The following is a 16,936-nucleotide window of genomic DNA, read 5'->3' as shown; positions in this document are numbered from 1 at the left end:
ATACACACGCACACACGTATACACACAGGCGCACTCACATGCACACACAAGCACATACTCACACGCATAGGCACACACACAGGCACATACAGGCATGAGCACAGGCATACACATACACAGGCACACACTCAGGCCCAGGCACTCACACACATGCACAAGCACACACACGCAGGCACGAACACGTGCACACATGCACACACACAGGCAGGCACGCACAATGACAGGTAGGGACACACACATACACAGGTACACACTGGCACATGCGCATGCACACTCGGACACACACACACACACAGATACACATGCACATACACACATAGGCACACCCACGCACACGTGCACATGTGCATACCCACACAGGTCCACTCACACGTTCACATGCACACACAGTGGCACACACACCCACCCACATGCACATACACACGTAGGCACAGCCACACGCACATGCATGTGCAGGCGCACACACAGGCACACGGCACACAGAGGGTAAGACATGAAGGAAAGGAGGTGAGGAACAGGGACTTGCTCACAACCAGCTGACCCTTTCCTAAGAGAAGACGCGCAGTGACCGTCCCCGGGGGGCCGCCGGCACGCAGCAGTGAGGAAGCAGCCACGGCAGGAGGCTGAGTGTCACGTGCTGGTTTTAAAATTAAAACTGAGGATAATACACCCCAAATAAATAAGAATGTAAATTATGATTTTTTTCTTCTCTAATGGTACAAAAACAATTTTGTCAAAAACGGTTTCCAACTTAAGATGAAAAATAGGATATATTTATAATGAAGTCTTCAAGTATTACTTTAAGATTAACCCTGTACAAGTGATATACACGTTTCAGAAGTCCCAAGAGTCGCTAGGGAATTTTTTTAAACACTAAACATCTTGTGGTTAACGCTACTTTATCAGTGAACCTTCTAACAGCATCTTGTGAGAGAACACAAACAGCTTTCAAATACCAAACTGTTTTCTCCTCAAGAGAGACAAAAGTAGTGAGTCGACACAGGCGGATGTGGCCCCATCAGTAACCCCTCCAAGTTCATCTCCAGACCAGCAGATCTGCACCAGAGGCCTCTCTGCTCTAACTCACAACAGTGAGGGTTAGTTTAGATTTCTCAGCCAAGTAGGGGACAAAGTTACAGACGTCAGGGGTCACGGCCAGTCAGTTTCTGCAGCACTTCTGTGTTTCAGGTGGAGAAATGTCCACGAGAAACCTCCCACGCTGAGGGAGCTCCAAATCCAGCTCCTCCCCTACAGGACAGCTGGGGAGGCCACCGCCAACGCCTCCCCACGGAGCTGACCTGCCCCTTCTAGAAACCTCAGTGTCTCCAGCGGAGAGGCTGCAGGACCTTCCAAACCTTCTGAAGAGTCCAGCGTGCCCTCTGATGACCACACAGGCTCTGCTGGACATTTTCGCGGAGGCGTGGGGTTGGGGGGGTGGTGGCCTGGGGAAGCCTGGGTTTGGAGCCCTGGCCCCCCTCCCCTCCTCTCCTGGAACCTCTCCCCAAGCATCTCACACGTCAGGCCAGCGCATAGTGACTGGGGTCAGCTAAGGTGAGTGAGGTTGTGCCGGGCCAAGGGTTGGATGGCAGGGGGTGTTGTGCACTTACGACAAGGCCCTCAAAAATAAAGTGAAACTAAAATAAAGACCCTTTTCTAAGAATATTTGGTTTTAGAACAGTAAATAAAATAATGATTTCTTAAAATATAATTTTCTGACTGACATCCCTAAACCCTACGTGTGCATTAATTCCTGACAGCACATTTTCAAAAGGCAATCAACAAAAAGACAATTCAGGTCATTCTTAAATAATACAGACATACTTTTTAAAGATTAGATCGATTTTCAGTATTTATATACACATCCTATGGTGAGATAGCCATTAAAAATAAAATAAAAACCAAAGGTGCAAATAAACTTTCGTTTCTGTAGAGAGGTAAAGCTCTTACTGAATTGGGCAGGAAAGAGAGAAATGGGACCCGGTCACGCAGCACTGCCAGTGGGGGCCGCCGGCTGGCGTCTCCTCAGACAGCAGCATCTACGGTCACTCGTGAGAGATTCCCTTCGGACACATCCAAAACCTTCTTGCTGAGATCTAGGTTATGGTGTTAAGATTTGGTCATTTCGTGGGAAAAGCTAGTTGTGATTTGCAAATGACTATTTCTCTAATCCTCAGCTCTCGTTCTGTCCTTTTACTCCTTGTAAAGGCAAATGCAAAATTTAAACCTCATCTCTTAGAAAAACAGAGCAAACAGTCAAATAAATAACCTTGACAAAAGAATATTCCTTTGGGTAGTTACAAGCACTCGGACTGTGGACGCTCGGCAGCCGCTGTTCCAAGCTCCTCTCTGGAGACCTTGCACTGCCCGAGTTGCTCCGTGTCTCCCCGGGGGTTGGCGTGATCTCCCAGGGGAGCTGGGCTGGCAGAGGGGTCCCCCTGAGTCCACGAGGACAGCGACTCGTGCACGGTAACGGTGTGCGCTTCCATCTGGCGCTGAAGGCTGTCCATCTCCTGCCTGGAGAGAGGGGGAGACAGGGGAAGGAAGGCCAGTCAAAGGAGAGCCAGACGAGATGCAGTAACTTTCCCTGGAGACAACCAGCTCTCTCAAATGTGGATCCTAAGAAGCCTGACCTGGACAGCAGTCCCCTCAGGTACCGCAGCACCTTCAGGGGGCTGACAGAACCTGTCTGTTTGGGACCAGCAACACTGACAGGGTCACAGGATTTATGGGACTCAGCATTTTTCTCTGCACATGCAGAGGAGGCCAATAGGCCGTGCAACTCTGCACACGGGGGCTTCTACTCAGGGAGGTGCATCAGTAGCACTGAGGGCCTGCCACATGGCTTCCACTCATAGGGTCAAAAAAGACATCCCCCGGGGCGCCTGGGTGGCTCAGTCAGTTAAGGGTCTGACTTGGGTTCAGGTCACGATCTCACGGCTCGTGGGTTCGAGCCCCGCGTCAGGCCCTGTGCTGACAGCTCAGAGCCTGGAGTCTGCTTCGGATTCTGTGTCTCCCCCTTTCTCTGCCCCTTTCCCACTTGCACACTCCCTTCCAAAAATAAACATTAAAAAAAAAAAAAAAAGGAGTAAACAAAAATTTTTTTTAATTAAAACAAAAGATGTCCCCACATGGCCACACCCTGCAAACACTGGCCTCGGGCTGGCGGGAGCAGAACATCCAGCTGTGGGGTTTCTAAGGGCTCAGGTCCTGGCTCCTCAAGGGCTTCTCAGGGTCACTTAGTTCTAGGCCATCCTCCCCGGATGACAGGGACCGACAGCCCAAGTGACCCCATGTGGCACAGGCCTGCTCAGCCTCTGCTGGGCATGAGGTCCTGCCAACAGAAAAGATTCTTCCAAATTAAACCTGCAGTCTATCTTTCGAGACCGAGTGACACAGAACACAGAACGCAGCTCGTACTTCAGCTGCTGGAGACAGCTGTTGAGGTTCTTGAGGGGCTCCTTGCTCACGGCAGGCGGGGGCCTCAGCAGCTCCTCCAGCAGGGAGGCCGGGACGGGACAGTCGGGGATCTTCACCGGCGTCACGGGGCCCGAAGAGCCGGCCTCGCCTTTCAGTTCCTTTCTCTGTTTTTGAAAGCACACGGTTAGCGGTGTCACTAAGAGGGGGACCCCACCACACGTTCCTCTCATCAGTGCCCGGGGTCACAACAGGTCATCCCAGAGGAGCCTCCCGGGAAGGCATGGCCCCTGCTTCCCGGGCAGCATAGCAGGCAGCCACGGGGTTCAATGAACCTTCTGCCTCACACACGCGACTAAGCACGTGCTGGCTCCCCAGGAGGATGAGAACACCCCTCCTCGCGGGGGGCTTTCCATGAAAGACCACGGCTTTGACTCTGCACATCCCTAAGAAATTAAGTCAATTTTCAACTCACACCATTCCCCTTTCTAGGACTTCAAACTTTTTCACAGACAGGCAAACAATGGTAAATAAACCTGAGTCTGAGTGATTTCTTTGCCCCTGGACAATATTTACGTAGACCGAGCAGAGAAACAAAAGCCAGGCGTGTGGAGAATCTGAGCAGGCTTGCGACGGCAGCTTCAGAGTCCCTGAGTCCCCAAGACCATCCTGGCAGCTGCTGTGTCCCAGCTAGCTGGCCTACCAGGCCCGGGGCTCTTGTTAACAACAGCAAATGATGCCCTCGTATGGTTTATAAAGTATATTACAACAAAACGGTACCTGAACTCACGCTCTTGGAAAAGGCACCAAAATAAAAGGGTTTGGCCTATTTCTAAGCACAATACTCCGGCACCATGTATCTTCACACGGTACCTGCTCCTGGTTGATTACATGTAACTTCACGTCTGAGTAACTACGGTGCGCCCGCCACCGCCCAGCAGACCTGCAGTGGGCCCAGCGAACCGAGGGGCACAGAGCCCGAGTACCGTCTTGGCCGCGCCACGCCGCAGGTCCAGCCTGAGCTGCTGGTTTTGCTGGAGCAGAGTCTTCATGTTGTTCTTCAGCTCTGAGACTTTAGCTTGCAGCATAAATTTATCTTTCTGGGTCAGGGACAGATCTTCTCGCACCGTCTCCAGCTCAGCTTTGATATTCTAAGGAAAGGGAAGTCATAGGTTTTTAAAAGCTAAAAAAGCTTAAACACGCTGCTAAGATCTTAAGTTTGTACGTCACAATTCTAAGGGGCTAGAAACGTAACACTGATTTTTATGTGATGAGGTACGTGGTGTGGCGAGCACGCTTCCTCCTCGGGGTCTAAGTCGAGCAGTGTCCTGTCACATTCACGTTCTCAACGTTTTTATCCAAATTTCAGAGCCTCTGCCGAGGAGCCAGCAACACTCCCGTGCCTGCTATTTACACTGGACCCCGAGTCACCTGTTTAAACTCCGAGGTCAGCTACTAGAATAAGCCTCACCATTACTAAAGAAGAATATAAATCAGGCCTAATGTTACTCAAGCCCTCCGCTCACAAGCAGGAATCCCGGCAAGAGCTACGTTCCTGATCCTTTGCTGTGTCAAGACTGTACGCAGATTTCTTTGTGGAGAAGTTTGTCAGAGTGAACGTTTCACATGCTTCGTCTCATTGACTGTGCTTTGCCGGATCCCATTCCGGGAACATGCCACACAGCTCACCCAGGCCGTCCGTAGCGCTGGGGTCTGGCCTCCTTGGGCTGTGTGGACTTCTCTCCAAAATAAGTGATGTCTGCAAAACGGCTTGGTGGGAGCACTGAGTTCATCAATAACTCGTGCACTTAGCGTGCTGCCTGCCACGGTACCTGGGACTAGTACTATGATCATCAACTGCCTCGTGAAGTGCTTGCTGGCTCTGACCTTCTGCCCCGGGACCTTGACACAGCAGATACCTGCAGTAAGTGCTGTATTCCATCCAGTTCCTTTTTACTCTGCTGTTCAGTCAAGTCCAGCTGCTGCTTCAAGGACTGGATTTCTCTTTCTTTCTGATCCACCTCCCATTTGAGATTTTCCATCTAGAAGAGGGAAAAAGTCACATGACCAAGAGAATTTTACAGTGGCTTTCTTGCACTATAAAACCGCTCTAACTACATCTGTGTGTTAATATCATATTTATAAACAACGAATATCCTTTCCAAGCACACAGGGAACGAAGGAATGAGCGTGTGAACCGTCCATCAGCAGAGCCTAGCTTTGTCGGCCCGCCCCCTGGCTCCATCGGCCACGCCCCCTGGCTCCATCAGCCCTGCCCCCTGGAGACGCAAAGCCTCCCGGAAGGTCACCTCTTGGTTTCCCGCAGGCTGTCTATTCAGCTGTTCGTCCAGCTGCTTCTGCAGGAGCTGGAGCTGGGTCCGGGCCTCCGCCAGCTCCGCCTGGAACAGTCCTATTTCCTGGGAGTGTTTCCCCTCTTGGATCCTGGCAGAAAAAAAAACAAGGAAGAACGAAATTACAGCATGCTTACTTACCCCGCCACAAAATGTCAGTCGAACGTTTTCCATCATGACAACGGAAACTCGCACGCTGCTCGCCCCGCCAGGGGCTGCTCTGGGAGCTTGGCAGCGCTCTGCCCTGACTAATCCTCACAAAGCCCCTGGGGAGGACACTCTGTGCGCCCACGTGACAGATTATGGTGGCAGAAAAGCGCTCGACACGGATCCCCGCGTGTGCCCTTCTGGAGGCTGCATCGGACCCGGGTGGTGGGACGGCCCTCGGATGTGTGGCCCACACACAGGGAGGGCTCTCTGTCCTCGGTGGAGGACCAGCAGGCACACGGTGGGCACAGCCACGTCAGCACTGACATCTCAAAGTGGCGCTGCAGGCTTCAGACAGGAATCTGGTATGTTCTTCTTAGATGGGCCTCCCGTGCCCGAGACGTGCCGGAACACGGGTGACCTTCACGTGCTGAGCGCACGAATGGGGTGTGTGTGGCGGTGGCCCGGCCCGCTGCCGCGCGGCACTCACTGAAGACCTTCGGCCTCGGCCTGCAGCTTCTGCACCAGGTGCTCCTTGGCCTGAAGCTCCTTCTTCACCTCACTCAGCTCCAAGGTGGCGGCCTTGAAGTGGCGGCGGTTATGTCCTGCCTCCGCCTTGGCTGCAGCAACCTAACAGAACAACACCAGCATTACCAAGGGCAAGAACCACACAGAATGTGGCCATGTGGCATCCGCGAGGACTACCGCCAGCCCCACCCGCTCCCGCTTCTTCCAAAGCTTCTCAAGGTCCCAAAGGACTGAAGCACCACCCACACGCCTGGTGTGCAGTGTGCGGCCGCCAGTTTCTGCCGGGTGACAAACACGTTCCAGGCTGTCTTCATCTAAACAGTTTCTGCGGTTTTGTTTTGTTTTAAGTTTATTTATTTATTTTGAGAGACAGAGTACGAGTGAGGGAGGGGCAGAGGCAGAGAGAGAGAGAGAGAGAGAGAGAGAGAGAATCCCAAGCAGGCTCCATGCTGTCAGCATGGAACCCAACGTGGGGCTTGAACCCATGAACCGTGAGATCATGACCTGAGCTGAAATCAAGAGTTGGACGCTCAACCGACTGAGCACCCAGGCACCCTTTGATCTAAATGGTTTTGACAGTCCTCTTCAAGCATATCTCCAGATTTCTTGTTAAATTCAGTCATAGTTCATGTTTTCTGGGAGGAATACATTTTTCCACCATACCAAGTAACTGCAGTAGAGCCACTAATTACTACGCATTCATGACACAGTAGCCTTTTCTCGGTAAACAATGAGCCTCCCAAAGGTTTCTGAGACCAGCAAATTCTAAGAATGTAAGAAAATCTCCCATTTTCCTTCTAATGACTTAGTTTTCTTGTCTAATTGTACTAGCAGCACTTCATTTTTTAAAAGTTTAATAAAAATACTTACAATATATGACAGTTGAACATACAAAATCTAACTCACATAAATAAGTAAAAAAAAACTCCAGTAGAAAATGTTAACAGTGGCTTATCACTAGGAGCAAATTCAAGATGATCTCTGCTTCAATCTTTAAGACCTTTTTTTTTTTTTTAACTTTTTTACTAGCATGTACTGTTCATACAATCAGGACAATTAGACTAAACGCATTTAGAGAAATAATTGACAATCATTCACAGTTAAGCCAATGTCGCATATCCATCACTTTCCCTAGCACTTTTATTCACAAGTTTCTTAGTTTCAACTTCATTAAAAGGAGAATAAAATTAGTAAGTGAGCAAAATATGGAAACTGGGGGCAGGAAAGTAGGCAGGACGGCTGACTCCATTCACCTTCATGCAAGGGACAAAGACCGACTGCAGGAGAGGCTAATGGGGTCATGGTAATATAGTCCTAACAGACCTTAAAGCTGTCCCATTTACAAGAATATTTTACTGTCTCACCCGAAAAAATGAAGAACTACTTATTTCTATCTCTATTATATCACCATGGAGAGATTTTTAAAGGACGCGGCAAAACCCAGGTCACACGCACCCTTGCACCCATGTGCACGCGGCAAACACATTCTGTGCCAGGCACAGGGGCCGTGAGGGTAAATGAGTCACGGCCCTCAAGCCATCAAGCTTACGTTCTTTTTTTTTTTCTTTTTTCAAGAATTTATAATTTTTTTTGAGAGAGAGAGCGTGTGTGTGCGTGTGAGCAAAGGAGGGGCAGAGACAGAGGGAGAGAGAGAACCCCAAGCAGGCTCCGCGCTGACAGTGTAGAGCCCGCCTGCGGCCAGTCTCGTGAACCGTGAGATCATGACCTGAGCTGAAATCAAGAGTCAGTCGCTTAACCAACCGGGCCCCGCCAGGCATCCCTGACGCTTACGTTCTCATGAGGAATAACAGACCGGCACCTGGTGGGGAGCACGGGGGACTGAGGTTGACTCTAGCTCACAGGGGTGGGAGGGGCAGGCCCTCTGCAGGAAGACTGACCTGACGCACTGGTGGGCACCTCAGCATGGAGATGAGCAGCCAGGAAATGGCAAAGGGTCTACGCAACCACCTTCCTCAAATGCGCTCTGAACACTAACGGAGTCATATACTGTTCTGCAGTTTGCTTTTTTTAACGCAACAGTACACGTGGGACATTTTCCCCCAGCAAATACCCTCTGTGGGGCTCTGTGTGCGCATCTCAGGCCCATACGGCTGCCTCTGGGTTAATCCAAGGCTACTCTTCCATGGATGGCCATCAGGGCTCCCCCCGGCCACTCACTGTCACCAATGCTCTGATGATGCTTTGCTCTCAGAACACATCAAAGACACTTGTAAAATCAAAGACACTTGTACAAAGACACTTGTAAATTCCTGAAAGGGAACTGAGGTGTCAAGGGTTCACATGCTCAGTTTTTAGACACTGAAAAACCGCATTCCAATCGGCTCTGAGGTGACAATTTGGAACCAGTGGGAAGCTTCACACACCTGTTCCTTGAGGCTGTGCACTTTGGCCTTCTCCTGCTCCAGCGCGGCTTCTAAGGCGTGGACGAGCTGCTTCGTCTGGCGGTCCTCCTCCTCCTTCCGCTGCAAGACCGCCTGTACCTACAGCACATTGCCGATGCGGCACGTGAGAAGGGACTCAAACTTCAGAGGCCAGCGGAGCCCCAGGAGGAAGCAGGGCCACTGTGTCAGGGCCACGCGGGGAACCTGGCAGCATGGTGACACGCGGCGTCACGATGCGTTGCCAGCAAGTGCACAAGGCGGCAGAGTCGGGAGAATTCCGTCTCTGAAGAACGTGAAACCTGAGACCGCAGCAAAACCGTAGAGCCGCACTCAAGCACGCAGCGAGGAACCCAAAGCGTGCCTGTGAGTCAGGGGCTATAAACGCAAATACCGTCACCGTGAGGCAACCGGGTATGGCAGGGGTGGGAACCGGTGCCGAATAAAAGTCAAAAAGCTCTCTGATCGCTGGGTGCTTTGAGGCGGGAGCTGGACCGGGCTGCTGACGGCCCCGTGAGGATGGCACCAGAGCGCCAGGCCTTCTCGCCAGTCTCAGAGAGGCTGCAGAGCCAGAGGGGCTGAGAACAGAGTCTGGAGAGGGAGCCCCCCCACCCCACCCAGGGTTCAAGTCCCATCTGTGACTCACAGAGGGAAGGACCCCTCATGACCAGCGGGACCCCCTCGAGCAGGGAAGCTAACGGACTGGTCACAGCATTCACACCTCAGTCGGGGGATGGGGGGGGGGGGGGCGTCAGGAGCCCCCAGCTCTGCCCCACACCCCAGAGCCGCGAGGCGGGTTTCTGACTCCACCAGACCCCCTCGCCCGTTTCTGCATCTCTGCGGTGGGGCAGCGTTCTGCTTCAGGGGCTGGGACGCATGCGTGAGGCCACACCGGACACAGAGCTCCCTGCCCTGCGGCAAGGCCCTGCCTCCGACAGAGGAGTCTGAGTACCTGGAGGTTCAGCTGGACCAGGTCGGCCTCCCTCTTGGCTAACGCGGTTTCTAAGATGCTGTTGTGTTCCCGCAAGGCTGCGTTGGACTGCCCCAGGCCCGTAAGCTTCCCTCTTTCGTGCTCCAACTCAAGGGCCAACTTCTTATTCAACTCCTCCAGGCGCTTTATCTTCCTCCTGAAGCCTCTGGACTCTTGCAGCTGAAACAGACGGAAGACGCTGGGAAGTCACCTAATCACATGTTCTGGCCGATGAGCTAGGTTCCTGTACACCAGAAACCGAGTGCCCAGCGCTAGACAGGCACCCCCCGCCACAAAGAACCGTGGCCAGCCCAGCTTTCTCCCGGGAGCCCGGGACGCTGTGGAGAGCCCTTGGTGACATCACCAACTGCCAAGTGCAGCATCACCCAAAACCACGCCGTCTCTGGGCCAGAGAGTCACAGGAAGTTCTTTACGAGAATAGATCTTCTCGTTACCTGCAACCTGAGCATTCGAACTGGGGACATTTTAGCCCTCGTGGTCTGACAACCCCTATGCTGGAGGGGTGCCTGAGAGAATGCTGGGCGACCACGCCTGTGGGGAGTCCAAGCAGTAAGGTGTGTGTGTGGGTAGGTGTGTGTGTGGGTAGGTGTGTGTGTGGGTAGGTGTGTGTGTGTGTGTGTGTGTGTGTGTGTGTGTGTGTGTGTGTGTCCGTCCGGGACCCAGACAAACGGGCCGATGGCACACAGAAGCATGGTGTGGATGTGAGCCGCGGGCCGGCTCCTGCCTCTGTAGGCACCTCTCTGCCTGCAGCAGAGCTGCATGGGGGCAGCAGGGCCTGCCTGGCTGTGTGAGGATGAAACCTGGCCTACCTCATCCTCCAGCTCCAGCACCTTCTCCCGGTACTCCTCCAACTCCTGGCTGGTCAGTGAGATGATCTCCTGGAGCTCCTTCTCCAGCATCGTCTTGCTGTGGGCGACGGCCTGCAGCTCTGCCTCCAGAGCCTGGATTCTCTCCTAACAGCCAGGACAGGAAGGTGGATTTGCTCACGGGTTTCAACGTGGCGTGTGACAGGTGCCCCCCCTCGCTCCCCGCAGGAGAGGGACCTACGACCTGTGGCAGGGAAGCTGCACCAGGCAGAACGGAACTACCACCCGGTGCACTGCACACACTCGCCCTCGTCTCCACACGTGATGTGTGTTTCTTAGCCGTTATACTGAAGGACGGTCTACTGTCCATCTCGCTCCGGCCTCACCATACCGATAATCCACGGTGAGTAACCTGCCGAAGGTCCCGTCTGACAAGTATAAACACAGACGCTGCGCGTGGGGGACGGCAGGCTCCATGTGGCACTTTACGGCCTGCCCCCAACACGCGTAAGTCCCAAAATTAAAAATCAGGCAACGAAAGGTTTTCAACTTAAAGGAAAGTTGCAACTTAATACATTTCCCCCTCCCGTTTTAGAAAGTAAACAGGTAAAAGCGGCATGTGATATTCTCGGTTTGGTAAGAAAACAGCGTGCTGTGACACAGTGTCTCCCCGCTCAAATTCTTCCGTGGGGAGGAGACCGTAACAAACTTCATTTAAGAAGAAACAATCCCTAAGCAGATGTTGGATAGGAACAAACAGAGGCACGTCAACTAGTCAGGTAAAACTTCACACTGGCCGAAGCTGGCAGGGTGTGCGACACCCAAGACCGCGTCGGACTCACAGACACAGGGGACGCTCAGGGAACTCTGACAGCCTGCATCACAGGAATAAAAATGCCCCCCAAGGGGCGCCTACGTGGCTCAGTCGGTTAGGTGTCCGACTTCAGCTCAGGTCGTGATCTCACACTCTGTGAGTTTGAGCCCCACGTCGGGCTCTGTGCTGACAGCTCGGAGCCTGGAGCCTGTTTCGGATTCTGCGTCTCCCTCTCTCTCTGCCCCTCCCCCACTTGTGCTCTGTCTCTCTCTTAAAAATAAAATGTAAAAAAAACACAACAAATTGGGGCCCCTGGGTGGCTCAGTTGATTGGGCAGCTGACTTCGGCTCAGGTCATGATCTCGCGGTCCATGAGTTCGAGCCCCGCATCGGGCTCTGTGCTGAGCCTGGAGCCTATTTCAGATTCTGTGTCTCCCTCTCTCTGACCCTCCCCTGTTCATGCTCTGTCTCTCCCTGTCTCAAAAATAAATACAACGTTAAAAAAAAATTTTTTTTTTTTTAAATTAGAAAAAAATGCCCCACAAGCCCAGAGCCCCTGCCCTGCTGGCCCCATCCTCTGTCCTCCTCCAGGACAACCTCCATCCATTTACCCTAAAAAACCATCCGGAGCAAAAGGTTTTTGCCTTCCTTCCAGCAGAAAGAGCAGGCAGGTGCCCCTCCCCAGAGTCCCTCTTCTCCTGTCAGCAGAGCCACTCACAGCTGCCCGCAACCCGGACACCGGGGGCCGCCCCCTCACTAGCCCCTGGCCTGCGCCGTCGACACACGGCTCTCCCTCCCAAGGGAGCAACGTGCTTCAGTGGCCCCTCCTTCTGGCTGTTCCACAACCTTCGTCTGGACCTGTCATCTCTCAACTACTGCAGGACTCCACGCGGTCTCCCTGTTACAGCCTCGCCTGACCCCAGCTGTCCTCGACCACCGCCCGTCAATGCCCACCACAGAAGAGTGAGATCTCACCCTGCCTGAGTCGCCGGTCAGCCCTCCATCCCATGCCAGTCCCAGCTCAGAGCCAACGCCTGCCCACCTGCACACACCCACACCCCGGCAGCAGGACCCCTGCCCGACCCACTGCACCCCTTAGATGCACAGCACAGATCTTCCTGCACACCCTGCACAGGAACATTCCCCTGCAGAGATGCACCCCCATCTACTCTAATCCCTCCTGTTTATTCAAGACCAGTTCAAATATTACATCCTTCAAGAAGCTTCTCTGGACTCTCCAAATACTCCCTGACCCCCCTACACTGGCACTCAGGCTGCTCACAGCACTTTACCCGCCCAGGAAATTCCTCCACAGACGCTGAAGGGGTGCAGGAAAGGACAGGGGTGGGGAGACCGAGGGCCCGCACTGAGGGAGCAGGCAACGGCGTGCTCCTCGAAGGTCCGCCGGGGGCTGATCTGTGCAGTCACGCTGCTGGCATGCGACACTTCACAGAAATGCCGCCTACACGCTAGCTCCGCCCCGTCTCTCCAGACTCTTTCTCAAGGTGTTCCAACCAAACGTTTGTTAAGACATCAAGTCCCCAGAACCGAGTGCACGACCGGCTGACTGGCGGGAGCGGACGGGTTACCCACGTGCAGAGTGAGGTCGCTGCCGCTGCCAGCGCCCTGGGCTCTCAGCTGGCTCAGCTCCGCCTCTGCCGACTCCTTGGCCGCGAGGGCCTCCTGCAGGCGGCGGCTCAGGATGCCCACAGCGCTCTCATAAGCCTTGTGCTTGGTCTTCATCTCCTTCTGGGCGCTGCTCAGGTCTGAGCCCAGCCGCTTCATCCTCTGCTTCTGTTCCGTGATGGCCCTAGGGCGTGACGGGCGCACAGAGAAGGCAATCTGAACTCACTTCCCACGAGTCCTCCGAAGGACAGGCTCTAGCATCTCGCCCCCCCCCCAGCCCCGCCCCAGCCCCACCCCAGCTGGCTGCTGCACCTGCCAGGCCTGATCCTGTAGCGGGGGCCTGTGTTGGCTGCCCCCACAGAGACCACCAAAGTGCTCACGTCTGCCCTGCTCCCCTCCTGGAGGGGGTGCTCTTGTGAGGGCAGAGAACACTTCTGTCCTCCCAAACAAACTCTTCTCAAATAGCAGTAAACATCTTAACCTGCTTACAAGCAACCTCCAAGGGACGAAGGCAGAGCAGGGCAGGACACGGGATATGCCGCAGGGTTACAGGCCCCTGAAGGCTACCCGGCGTGCGTATACACGGCAAGAGGGATACACGCAAACGTTGGCCCTGCCTGGGGACCCGGCAGGGGGAAAGGCGTTGCCACACGCCGCTGGCATGTAATAGACACACAAGGGGAGTGCACGTTAACCGCGAAACTATGCAGCCACGGAACTGTGGTGCGATCTGCTCTCCAGCGGTAACTTTGGAGTCTGACTTCCTTGGCTGCCTGTGAGTAGGCCCCAGCAGAGCTCAAAGCTGCTCACGCCCACCCCTCCCGCCCGCACATGCCTCAAAGTCCACTCACTTGGTGGCTTCTTGTTGGAGCTCCTCAATTTGCTTCTTGAGCACATCGTTGGCCTCCGTAAGAGCTACCATCTGCTCTTTATCAAACTGCAAAGACTTCAGAAGAAGAGAGGAAAAGACGAAGTGAGGAGACCAAACCTTCCCTGGGCGGCCTGACTCCCGGGACCAGCCTCCTTGAGGGCAAATGGTGCCGTTTCAGGGCCACCCTCAGGTGGCCCTGACAGACAGGGCCTGACAGACAGGTTTGCCCTTCGTATAAACGACTGCTTTAGAAAGGTCCAGGGTGCTGGAGGGAGTGCCTGGGAAGGACCGAAGGCTGGGGTGGAACCCTCTGGGATGCAGCTCTCACCCACGGTCCTCAAGGACCACTGCTGCCCGAGCCCCCCAGGCTCCTCTAGGCCCCCCAGCACCCGCAGGACTGAACTACAGACGGATGATGGCCTCCAGCCTCACGGTGCCTCCCACCTCACTGGCTGCTCTTTCTCATTTCTTTCTGTGCGGTGAGAACCGCCTCCCAGGACAGCCTGGGTCCCCCACAGCCCCGAGCACCTCAAGGAACACGTGACCTGGGTGCTGCAGGTGTTACCCCCCAGGTCCCCGGCTCCTGGTGGCTCCTCTCGTGCCCCCTTCTCCCATCTGCACCTCCCAGGCCCAGCCTGCAGCCTCACCCAGTCTGCCCACCTGGGTCCCACCTGGCCATCCAGTGGGACCTGGGAGACATCCCACAGGACGGAGCCCTTGGTCTCCCCCGGCTGTTCTGTCACCCTCTCATCTCAGGAAACACTCATCTGCAGGACAGGAGTCTGGACCGGGGTCCTTTTGCCTCCACACTCACCTCCCGCGGACCACAGGGCCCCTCACATGTCACCAGCCCCCTCCCCCGAAAGCCTAGAGCTCACAGAGCTGCTGTGGCGTCACCAGCCAGCCCAGCGCCTCCTCCCACGTCGTGTCCCCCACACAGGGATCCCGGCTTCCTGCCCGCCTCAGACTCTCCCTCAGCTCTCCCAATGCCAGTTCCCAGAGGCCGGGCCTCGCCCGTCCCTTCTTCTGTCCATCTATCCCTCCAGGACAGGGGCTCCAGGCGGGACTGGTTCCAGGCTGTCCTGCCCTCTACCCGGACACAACACACCCCTGGGCACATCTGGCTGAATTTCCGGACCTGTAAGTGTGTCTCCATCTCGTCGCGCTCCCTCTGCACCACCTGCAGATGCCCCTCGAGGTCGGCCATCTGCTGACGGACGTGAGACACTTCCTTCTGCAGGCGCACATGCTCCACATCCACGGACTTCTTCTCCCCTTGAACTTTAATTAACTCTTGCCTCAGCTCCTTCAGCTCTGAGTCCAGCCTCTTCTTCGTGGCCTTGAGCTCACCAATGAGCTGGTCCTTGGAGGTGGCATCCCGCCGGTAGGCCTCCACCATCACCTGCCCGAGAAGACAGAAGCTGCAGCCGGGACAAGGCAGGGTCTTGGGGCTCACGCGGCTTCAACCAAAGTGCTCACCACTCGTCCACAGCATAACGCCTCTTGGACCACAGAGAACACATCCCACCAAGTCCAGGACACCATCAACTGAGGCACAGCATCGTGTCACGCGCCTAAACACATCTGGGTGATGTGCACAGCAGGTGTCGCCTGGCGGCTTCACCTTCCTCGGGCCCCAGGCTCCTGACGGGCCCTCCCCCCACCTGCATCTCGGCACAACATCCAGCACCACTTCTAACTGTCCCTCAGGTCACCCTTCCCCAAACCCTTGGTGTCAGCCACACTTCACACTCATCCTCCGACAGCCTCCATCAGCTTTGTGGACACAGAACATGCGTCCCCACCCTCTGCGCCAACCAGGGCTCCCTTCGGCGCCACATCAGGGCGGAACTTTCTCACAGACACGTTAACAGAAGAGTCCGTCTGTGCTGCAGCAAAGCACACGTCCTCTGACATGACGGCAGAGTGGGATCGTGTCACAGATGCCGACCCCACTCTGAAGCCACATCCCGACCTGAGACATTAAAATACAAGAGGTGAGGCTGTCGCTTGGAATCAGAGTCCTTAAACAGCATGGCAGGGGCCTAGGTGTCGCCTTCTTCTTGACCAGTCTTGTTCTACGCAAGTGATGGAACCACACGGGACCTTTCTCCACACTTACTGCACACGAAGAAAATCGACAACACGTTTTTACCTTTTGTTGAAGAAACTGCTCCTTGACTTTCTGCGTCTGCTTTCTCAGAGTGGCAGCTTCCTGCTGCAGGTGCCCCACCTACAAAGGACACGCGTGCCCACACGTTACACTGTGGGAGCTCCGTCCCCCGCGCTGGCTTGACTCTGGGTCCGTGTGTCAGGAGACCCACCTCCGAGGCTGGAGAGACAGCCTCCCGGGGGACGGGGAGGCCAGCCACCAACCCACCTCCCACCTCCCTGTTTTCAGGACAGTGTCTCTGTCCACAGGGTTGCCACCAGAGACCCCACAACAATACAGGCAAAGCTCAAATGGGATGCGGAGCGCCTCCGGGGTCCGCTGGCATCCCTCTTACCGAGCCAACAGTAAAACCACATTCAGACCCACCCAGAAGGTCCCTGACAAGTGAGCGGCCCAGGGTAGTGTTCGCAGGGGGAACACGGACCCCTTTCACTCTACTTCCCAGAGGAAAACCTCCACTAGTTTCCTCGCACCGGATGCCCGGGGGTGGTGGTCTGAAGGCAAACCGTTCCCGGACACTAGCTATTGCTTTACACCCCGCGGTCCTCCTGTTCCGCGTGCGACGTCTGCCTGGGTCGGGTCACGTCACAACGTCACGCTGTCAGCACAATGGCCCCCAAAGCGGCGAGCCGGCTCGTGTCCACACACGCCCCTCTGTCTCCCGCCCTCGCCCACTGACACACGACCGTCCCACCACGTGTCCAGCAGGCCCCACCGCAGGCATACAGCAGGGAAGATCCAAACGTTCCACATAACTTTTCCCGCGTCTGAGCTCTACGTCACCTGCAAACAGACGCTGGGGTTTCTTGGGAGCTTA

At 54.9% G+C, this 16,936-nt stretch overlaps 1 protein-coding gene across 5 annotated transcripts in view; it reads right to left on the bottom strand.

Annotated features, from left to right (window-relative positions):
- Positions 1-211: 211 nt before the first annotated feature.
- The window catches only part of GOLGA3 (golgin A3), a 43,810-nt gene continuing 27,085 nt past the window's right edge, over positions 212-16,936 (bottom strand). For 3 of the 5 annotated variants that reach the window (XM_047827727.1, XM_047827726.1, XM_047827728.1), the window contains exons 12-24: positions 16,102-16,179; positions 15,085-15,348; positions 13,927-14,021; positions 13,043-13,259; positions 10,640-10,783; positions 9,792-9,989; positions 8,825-8,941; positions 6,403-6,542; positions 5,724-5,856; positions 5,334-5,456; positions 4,401-4,565; positions 3,418-3,581; positions 212-2,514 (exon numbers count right to left, since the gene is read on the bottom strand). In XM_047827727.1, the coding sequence (XP_047683683.1) occupies positions 2,295-2,514; positions 3,418-3,581; positions 4,401-4,565; positions 5,334-5,456; positions 5,724-5,856; positions 6,403-6,542; positions 8,825-8,941; positions 9,792-9,989; positions 10,640-10,783; positions 13,043-13,259; positions 13,927-14,021; positions 15,085-15,348; positions 16,102-16,179 (2,058 nt within the window). In that variant the 3' untranslated portion in view covers positions 212-2,294. The remainder of the gene's footprint in view (positions 2,515-3,417; positions 3,582-4,400; positions 4,566-5,333; positions 5,457-5,723; positions 5,857-6,402; positions 6,543-8,824; positions 8,942-9,791; positions 9,990-10,639; positions 10,784-13,042; positions 13,260-13,926; positions 14,022-15,084; positions 15,349-16,101; positions 16,180-16,936) is intronic. The other 2 variants (XM_047827729.1, XM_047827730.1) reach the window with 1 other exon arrangement.

Source organism: Prionailurus viverrinus, chromosome D3 (assembly GCF_022837055.1).
Source record: "Prionailurus viverrinus isolate Anna chromosome D3, UM_Priviv_1.0, whole genome shotgun sequence".
NCBI lineage: Eukaryota > Metazoa > Chordata > Mammalia > Carnivora > Felidae > Prionailurus > Prionailurus viverrinus.
This window is presented reverse-complemented; position numbering and strand designations above follow the sequence as displayed.